The sequence below is a fragment of the Syzygium oleosum genome, unplaced genomic scaffold (genome assembly GCF_021117445.2).
Source record: "Syzygium oleosum isolate NSW1041296 unplaced genomic scaffold, Sole_v2.1 Sole_v2.01, whole genome shotgun sequence".
Classification (NCBI taxonomy): Eukaryota; Viridiplantae; Streptophyta; class Magnoliopsida; order Myrtales; family Myrtaceae; genus Syzygium; species Syzygium oleosum.
The window spans coordinates 22,572,754-22,582,255 of record NW_026607485.1 but is presented as its reverse complement, the minus strand read 5'-3'; the positions used below and the strand labels follow the sequence as shown (position 1 = coordinate 22,582,255).

The window sequence follows — 9,502 nt, the reverse complement described above, 5'->3', positions numbered from 1 at the left end:
ATCGGTTTCTAAGAGAGCTCGGTCATAGCGTGAGGTCTGAGTAGTCACTAGTGAAGTCATAGAAATCATCAATTCCGCGACACATCTATTGGACAAGTCCAAGAGAAACAGAAACAAGGGGGGAAAAATTCAACCCCGCGAAACTTCTGGCAATAGACTCGGATTGTGAAGTATGTTTATCTCTTCTCCGCATCTCAACTTTACAGTCAATCAGGTGGAGAGTTTGAAGAATGGGGGAAAAACTCACTCTCTCGGCTTTACGCATGGAATGCATAAGCGGAAAGCAAAATGGTCAAAAGTCACGGGACAAAAAGTTTTACTCGGCTAACTTGCAGCAAAAGGAAGGATGAATGTATAGCGGCTTTGTCCGACATGGCCTCACACGACTTTATAGTTGTCCTTCACGGCTAAGGCCGCTGCTCTATACCAGTAAGCTGCGGCCATAGCTCCGGGGTCTGGGGCAGATGCAAGGAGATCTTCGGAGACATAGCTTGAACGACCAGCCTGCAAAGAATTTGTGCGCATGATGTTCCGTATGTGTATTGTATCACAAGCAAGGAGAAGTAATCTGTTACAGGCTTCCTGTTAGATCGATCTTGGTAACTAGATTTACTCGTCAGTTAACTTCGATTCTGATGGATGGGAAAGTTGAGTTCCTTTCCGACTTCTAAGTTTCAGAAGTCGATTTTTAACAATTAACCGGAAATGAACAAGACTGGGAGAGTTGTCACATTGTCGAGATTTCCACAATCCTGTCTCTTTTACCTTTTGCATGAAAAGCATTTGCACTGGAAAAATCCTCACTCCATATATCTCATTATGAGTTCGTTCTTTGTTTCAAATTCAAATGAAATAAGGAGGTTCTACGAGCATCATAGAAGGTCACCTGAGCCTGCATGTGCTTGGTTGACTCGGCTCCAGCCACCGCTGCTTCTGATGAGAGCACAAAAGCTGTGACCGGGTCATCCCCAGCATCTAACCTCTGATAAGACAAACAAGTCAATATCACATTTCAAGCCACGCAACCACCTCCAACTATAAAAGATGATAAGTACCTCTTTGAGAACTTCAGCTGCCGGGATAAGGGCATCTAATAGCGTGCGATAACCAGCACTAGCACCGCCGTATTTACTGACTGCAGTGATGGCAGCTTCAAGTGCTTCGGCCCCTATACACCAAAAGACTTGCTCAGTGATGCCATCACAATCGAATAATATGGCATCATAGCGTCATCTCACATCGTTTTGCTGTAATATCTGCCAGGCTGTATGCTTTCAAGCGTGCAGATGCTGCCTTGCACATTATGACATATCTGCCCAATTTGAAAGAATAAAAACAGAGAAGGTAAAGATATGTGACTGAGAAGAAGAAACCAAAGATGACAAAGAAAAATTATTTAATAGTACATTATCCCACTGGTACCCCCCATGACTCTCCTGATCGATGAACCGATTTCGCCTATAGTTTCTGCAGCATCATTTAGTGGAAAACTGCCAAACAGAATTATATGTATCAAATCAGGAAAAAATCAATACATGGTTTTGAGAAAGACAATAGCAAGAAAAAACAATGCACAGATCTGTGCAAACAGCTGCACATAATCACAGAAGAAACCAATCAAATTACAATTTTGAGCTAGAATTTTCTCTAATAAACAAAAAATGACAAGGTCAGGTAGATAATCTAACCATTGCAGAAATATTGATGATGACAAAAGAAAGGAGGTGTATATGGGGTCTTCATAAATCAATGAAGAAAGAAAAGGAACAGAACAACAGAGATGTGTCGCACAGAACAAATGTAATCCAAATTAAAAGCTACATTGCAGGAAAAAGAAGAATTCTTCATATAGCACCAGGAATCAAGGTAGCAAATGGAGAAAGATGACATGTACTAGAAAACTTCCCCTAAGTCAACGTTGACATACAACTGCAATAAAAAAGGGTATGTTTGGAAACCCCCCCAGGAACTGAGCCATTTATGTATATGTCTCAACATACCAGCAAGAGTTTAGTGAAGCAGACGTATGCCATCTAAAAATTTATATAGTAAGTCTCTCTGTCACATGCACATAAATCCCCCAACCTAGCAATGCATGGCAAAAGCTTATAAAAGGAGATGGAGAAATGAGATTAAGATATAGCTGACAGCAAGAACCTGTCCAACATAAGATGGCCATCATGAGGTTATCTTATCATCTGAGCACATAAGATGCTAGGTTTGGCAGCAACAATAACACACAGGTCAATTTTTATTTCCTTGACAAAGTCTCCTCAAATGACAGCATCGAAATTATGCAGTAAGCTAGGCCATAGACTAATAGAGAAAACTCACTGCTTTTTCATATCATCCAGGATAGCTGTTGCGCCTTTATACATCTATAAAGGATGAATAACATATGTGACCCACGTGAGGAAGAATAAAGCAACAAATGGAGAGTAGGAAAGGAACTTACAGTTGATCCACAGTCACCATCGCCTACTTTGGCATCCCAATCATTCAAATCGTCGGTCAACCCAATAATTGCATTTGATGCTGATTCCACAGCCATTTCAAGAAGATAGCCTTGCTGAGTTAACTTTAGCGGCCGACGCAATGACTACAAATATTAATCAACCACATAAAGTCAGGTTAAAATTTTATGCTAACCAAGTCACATGCAACAAAAATCAGTGTAAATTAATAGCAGACACAGAACATATGACTATGTTCTATAGCCTTAAATGTCATGGATTTGGGATTGTTCTGCCCATATGTCTTTACAAAATAAGCACAACCAATCAAATAGGACAAGCAGCTAGATAATCTTTGTAGGCCACTGCATCCATCTATCATTATAGTCTCTCAAGTTTTGATTCCAAGGTTCTTTATTTGCTTTTGTTTAAGCTTTCCGTTAGACAATAATTATATTCTACTAATTCCACAGACCAATGTATCTCTTCGCAATCCCAATAAAGCTATGAGGAACTGTAACTTGTAAAAGCCTGTGATTGTGGCAGTCATCTTCTGTATTTTCTTCATTAACAGGATCTTATTAAAACTTTAAGCCACCTAACCTCAGTTAATCTTGTACTCAAAGCAAGGAGAAACTGGTCTAGACATTTATCCAGCCTTATCTAAAGGCAAGTTTAAGTTTCCAAGAAGTGGAGCACGCTGACTAAGGATCTAAAGTCGGAAAGGCCCCAAAGGCTCTCCTAGAATTTCAATATGTAACCCCAGTAATGAAAGTACTTCATGCATGGACACAAGTCATGAAAATTTTCCTAACTAAATAGACAATTAACTTAGAAAGTTCTGTGTGTATGTTATACAAAAGAATGCAGAAGATGATGCTTTGCACACACCTCATCACTCTTTGCCGAACGAGACAATGGCATCGGGATAGGAATTTTTGCAGGAGGGCGATTGCCTGGAAGTAAAGTAAGTAGTTGATATGATTTCAGATGCTTCACTTGAAACTCCAAAATACACATGCAATAACGGACATGGATTTATCCAGGCATTGTAGCATATAAACCATCAACCAAATATATCAGCCAAACAATTTAAACTGTGTAACACAATATTCAAGATAGTTCTGATATCAATACTGACCATCAACAGCAACAGGCCAATAGGGAGCCTTAGTAGCAGCATCCAGACGTTGAAGAATTGATTCATCAGATTTCATGATTGTGATGGAGAAACCTGATAAAAGGAGACGATAATAAACCGTGCATAGCTGAGAAGAAACTTCTTGTCACAATACCAAAACACTAACCTGCCATATCAAGAGAAGTCATAAAAGATCCCGTATAAACTCTATCAACAGCCAATCCATGTTCCAGCTGCAGCTTAGGAACTGCTTTTCCCGCAGCAATCATTAACTCCATCACAGGGGTAGCACCTAACCTGCATGGTTTATGATACAAGTAAAGTTGGACCTTTCATCGTGGAAAAGGAGTACCTCTTGGGGCTAAAGATCAATACGGAGCGACTTATAATCACATCTATTGTTGAAGATCGAGCAGATGAATCAGGTTTACTTCAAAAGTTACTAGCATACAGAAACTGCTTTAGGGCGCGATCTCCATCCCTCGATTCCTGCCCCATCCCTCATTTGTCACTAAGCACTTACATTCAGAGATCCCTAAGTACTTTACCTCTAGGGTAGTATCTAGTTCGGTTAGGTTCACCGATTAAGACACAATTTATGGCATACTGTCCCAGTTTTCTCTCTCATAAAACTTCATAAAGATAACCACAGATAAAATGCACCAAATGTACTGCTCTTTCTAGTTCTTAATGTGTGCCAAATTTCCAATATAACTGCCAAGTCCAAACTCTTCAATAAAATACACATTTGAGGATATAAACTCTGCCTTCAGGTAACATCGCATTACTTGTACTACATCCTAAAGCATCAACAAGAGGTAGAAGTCACATTAGTCTAACATCAACCTACCTTGATGAACGGAAAAATATCCCCTAGCCAGGTTCAAGATTTTCCCCAGAATTTTTCTTAAGTAACTGGGTTCACTAGAAGTAGCACCTTTTATCCCAGCTTCACAGCATAAAAAAGTTTCATTATCCTCAGAAATTGGTCCAAAGCAACAGAAACAACATTTTGTTTTATCATTCTCTACAACTCAGAAGACAATGCCCTATCTCCTTAACAATTTCTCATCATCAACACATATCAGTATCCGTATCCGCAACTTTTCACATAAGCTGCCATCTAAAGTTGACATCCTGTCTAATTGGTCTTCTATCTTGTATCAATCCACAATAGATTCAATAGAAGTCACAGAAGAAAAGAGATTCCTGGACTTACCCATTGACCATGAGTACCACTCTATTACCTCGTGTGATAGGAACATAGCCAGTTTCCTGCAAATATGTCAAGCAGCCATAAGCTTTCTACCACAACATGCTGCACACGAGCAATATATGTCCATTAATACATCGGAGTCAAAATAGTTACTGAATGCTAGGTTGAAAAGCTAGATCTTCTTTTTAGCATCAAACACTAGATCTCTAATATAATAATTCTCCCAGGAATTCAAGGTAGGAAAGAACAAATAAACATTGTGTTTATGAATGCATTACGTGGAGAAACAACTTAATCTGTGAAGAAATTCAGAATAGAAAGAACTACCAACAGTAATCGTGATCTGCCAAGGATCAGGACATACCGTAGATAATATCTGCTGAAGGACATGAGAAATTATAACATCCACTGGCTGAAGGTCAGCCACAGCAGCGCCCGGTTCTCCATGCTGGAACAAGTATATGTTTACTAATTAGGAATAATAATTGCAAAAAAAAAAAAGGGGGATCTCATGAAAATTCTGATGAAAGTGAAGACTAGTGACTATACAAGCCTCAAACGGGCAAAAGAGCACCATAAGCAATACACTTGTAAAATATTCATTTGGAAGTCTGTTAATTTGAAGAATCAGAAGCAGTGAAATATTACACCATTAATATAATGCAGGAGCGGTGGCAAAGCCATATGCATTAAGATTGGCATTATATTACTTACAATCCCCAGACCAAGTTCGATCTTTTCTGGGCCCAAACGATCTGATGTAACCAAACCTGGAAGTGTGCAAACTGATAATGCAACGCCCATTGTTCCAATCACTTCAGATGCACGTTTAGCTTCTGCAGCAACATCAGCAAGAGACAGACCAGCGGCGGCGGCTGCTCCAGCAACCTATGTAGAGAACATATCTTACAAATTAAGTACTCTCAAATTTTACATCCAACAAGTAAAAAGTGACCGCAGAAATTTTTGATTAGTTCCCAGTCAATTTTATTGAGACGGTGGACTTGCACAAAAAAGGGAGAAAATTATCTTACAAAATATCGACAGCTTACAAGAAGGTAAAACCTCTTAACAGAAAATTGCTGTGACATTAAAGAAAATATTTGACCTACTAATGTTCAACTTACTTTACTCGCAAAAATGCAATCAGGAAAAAAGAGGAATAAACAGAAAACTCTCCTGTACTCTAGACTAGAGGAATGAACAAAAGAAATGCTCTCTGCTCACTCTCTCATGCGACAACCTGCACTTCTTCACCCAATGGTGTGCAAACAAGTGAGTAAAGAAAGAGAAGAAGAGGGCCACAGGCCAGACACTACCTTATTCACAAGGATCGTCCCAACCAAACCTCTCCGTCCTATTATGCCTCGCCGAGGAGGTAAAGCACAATCATCTCCAACAATCACAGTCTACAAGATAACAAGATCAGTCTAAAAGGTTCAGCACACCCTCTGAGCTATCAAATTTCAAAGTAATAGTTAGAGTAACTAAAATCACACCTCCACTTTATAACCTTCAGCTTTAGCTTGCTCAGCAGCCAAACCGAAGTTTAAACGATCACCAGTGTAATTCTGTCCAGTCCCATGAGATATACAAGTGTGATTCTTCTCTGTTAAAAGAACTATATAGTCACTCTCATTTTAGTACTGGCTAATTAAATTACCGTGACAATAAGAAGGCATCCCATGGGACCAGTTACGGCTCGGATGCCCTGTAATTGAATTATGTTAAACTGTATAAAACCCTTGAGGCAGAAATATCTGTAATAAGGGACAAAGTGGAATATATGCTAACTCATCGAAGATATGTATTCCATTGAAGGTCCTTGCAGATAAAGCAAAGAACAGGGGATAAACAACAGAATATTCAAAATAAATTTCAACCCATACACTTCTGACATGCCCCTCACTTACTGCTTCGGAGTCCTGCCTAATGACAGGAAGCTCCCTGTGAAAATTCCTCTGTACACAATTTATCTATGGTAGAATTGCACAATCAGGAGCAAAAAAAAAAGCCAAGAAAAAGGAGGAGAAAAACATACAGCTAGAATTGAATCAGCAGGAGGAGATGCAAAAACATCTCCGCATATGGCTGCTGTAAGCATCCCTTCCCCAACATAACCAGCTTGTGCAGGTTCATGCCCGCTTCCACCTCCTATAGATTACAATGTATCACATTACAACAGCTAGATAACACCGGTCAAAAACAAAGTGATTCAATTGTATAGAAAATTTAGACTTGATCAGCTCAGCCCCAATAATGAAAACTAGCCAAACTCTTCACTCTAAGGCAGTGCAAGGCTTGAAGGAGTAGAAATGGTAGTTTAGCAAATAAAATGTTGAGCTATTACAAGAGAGATTACAATGCACCTCTGCATGTCCAGACCGCATCAATTTATAACTAAACTGAAGGCATCAACGGTTCTCCTTTCCAATGGCTGAACAAAATGCATATAACTATATATATACATACCTATGTCTATACAATTCAACACAATAACCTGATCTAACCATCCAAACCATACAAACCGACGCCATCGCTTAGTGCTCACAGTCATAACCGGCAAGTCCAAAACCATAAGAATCCTACGTGCAAAAGCAACGCAGTCCACAACTACAGAGAAAAATCAACAATGCATGAAGAAAGTTACTGGAAACAGACCAGAGATCACAGCGACTTTATCATGCGTTTCGCTCGACACATCAGCTCGCAGCACAACCTTCACCTGAAACCGATGAGACCGACAGCCTCGGAATCAAATCACAAGTCCAATTCAAAACCCCAAAAAAAAAAGAAAAAACAAAAGGCACAGGGGTTAACGACGCAGCACCTCGGGAAACCCGTCGAGATACTGCAATCCAGGATAAGTTTCGACGAGTCCTTCGATGTACTCGGTCACCACGTCTGCAAGCGTCGAGAGAGAGAAGCGAACGGAGCTCAGAAAATCGCGGCCACGGAAACGGAAACGAACAGAGCACGCAAGATGATCGCGCCCGCACGCAGCGCGGTGCGATCGCATGGAGGAGGGGGGGGGGGGGAGAGAGAGAGACGAGGGATGCTCACTGTTGGGATCGTTGATGAGCTTCTTCCCCTGGAACGCCATGGGAGGAGGCCGCGATGGTTAAACCCTAGCACAGTAGGTAGGGAGGTAGGGAGGCAGGCAACAGGAGCACCTGCGCTACGCGAGCTCGAGCAGCGACAGAAAGCGAAAGCGAGAGAGAGAGAGAGAGAGAGAGAGAGAAAGGAGGAGGAGGGAATTTAGAGAGTGGTTGGAATTAGGTGGGTGGGTCGCCCTTTTATACGAGGAGAGAGAGAGAGAGAGAGAGAGAGAGCTCTCTCTCTCTCCCGGAGTAGACGACTTGAATCGGCAGCTTGTCCGAAAAGAAGAAGTGTTTCGTTTTTTCTCATTTCTTTTTTTTTTAATGCTTTATAGTTTTTGGATAAGTTTTTTTAAAATTTTATTTATTTATGGAAAATTCGGACAACAGCTCGAAACCGAAAACCACCTGAATGAGAATTTTAGGAAAATGTCACGAAGAGCCTCTGAACTTTGACTTAATACACAATATGGTCCTGAATTTTTAATTTGTTCAATGTACTACATGAACTTTATCTTAAATTTTTTATACATGTTCGATTTAGTCCATAAATTATATGAAAATGTTCAATATAGTACAATGAACATATACCAAAAGTTCAGGGATCATATTGAATATTAAGCTAAAGTTTGGGGACTACATTGAATAAATTAAAAGTTCAAAAGTTACATTGCACATTGTACCAAAATTGAGAGACTGTTTATATCATTATTTCCAAAAAAAAGACGAAAAAGAAATAAGAGAGACAAGAGAAACAGTCGGAAAATCTATTGAATGGGATTAAACCCCATAATTATCCCCATGGTTGTCATCAATTCCGCTAACAAGTCTCCAAGTGACGTTTTGATCTCGTCGGTTGAGAGTCGATCCAATTTGTCTAATTGGTCATTTAGGGAAAACTAGATCGTAAATTAATTAGGGCGATAACATGTACACTAAGACTCGATTAACAAACAATTACTCATTTGTTAGGAACGGACAATTACTCGAGTGTTTTGCATAAGGGATATTGTTTTAGAAGATAATTGTATGAGGATTTCAAAAGGGAAGAAAAAACTACGTGCTACGATAAATTGGTAAATACATAAATAGATGGGTCAACAATATCTCCTATTATCCAGTGATGATTGTGTATACTAAGTTATAAATCCCAAAATAATGGCATAACCGCGTGCGCTCGCATCAATTTCATTATTATTGTCCTCAATCGATATGTCGGTAAGCCTCTTTTCATTAATTGCAGTATCTCAAAACTTAGCCCAAATTCAAGATTGCTCACTGTCGATGGCTTTATCAATCAAGTTCTCACAGATAGCTTTCACACTCTGCTTTAATTTTCCTTCACGTCGATCGGTGACTTACATTCCGACCAAATTTAAATGAGATAGTGACACAAATAATCCATAAAGTTTAGCTTAATGTGTAGCGTGATTTATTAAACTTTGAATTTATTCAATGTGGTACTTCAACTTTATTCTATTGTGCAATGTGCCCTAAACTTTTAATTTGTTTAATGTAATCCTTGAATTTTCGGTACATGTTCAATTTTATCCATGAACTGCATGAAAATGTTCAATGTTATCTTTCCATTAAT

At 39.5% G+C, this 9,502-nt stretch overlaps 1 protein-coding gene across 1 annotated transcript; it reads right to left on the bottom strand.

Moving 5' to 3' along the window:
- Nucleotides 1–106: 106 nt before the first annotated feature.
- LOC115690644 (putative 3,4-dihydroxy-2-butanone kinase) lies at nt 107–8,081 on the bottom strand. Its single transcript, XM_030617063.2, has 20 exons — nt 7,874–8,081; nt 7,641–7,714; nt 7,472–7,535; nt 6,852–6,964; nt 6,474–6,521; nt 6,310–6,381; nt 6,130–6,219; nt 5,525–5,698; nt 5,175–5,258; nt 4,814–4,869; nt 3,761–3,891; nt 3,595–3,687; nt 3,345–3,409; nt 2,456–2,599; nt 2,335–2,378; nt 1,407–1,490; nt 1,239–1,312; nt 1,056–1,168; nt 887–982; nt 107–504 (listed from the first exon to the last, which is right to left on the bottom strand). Exons 1-20 carry the CDS (start codon nt 7,911–7,913, stop codon nt 379–381), a joined length of 1,785 nt encoding a protein of 594 aa, XP_030472923.1. The 5' UTR covers nt 7,914–8,081; the 3' UTR covers nt 107–378.
- Between the last annotated feature and the right edge of the window lie 1,421 nt (nt 8,082–9,502).

What these genes read in the sequence shown, in the direction of transcription:
- LOC115690644 (XM_030617063.2), bottom strand. Translation starts at nt 7,913, where the DNA reads ATGGCGTTCCAGGGGAAGAAGCTCATCAACGATCCCAACA. An exon ending in GCTCATCAACGATCCCAACA is followed by an intron (nt 7,715 to 7,873) that starts GTGAGCATCCCT and finishes CGACGCTTGCAG; the next exon opens with ACGTGGTGACCGAGTACATC. An exon ending in TTCAGCAGATATTATCTACG is followed by an intron (nt 4,870 to 5,174) that starts GTATGTCCTGAT and finishes ACATATTTGCAG; the next exon opens with GAAACTGGCTATGTTCCTAT.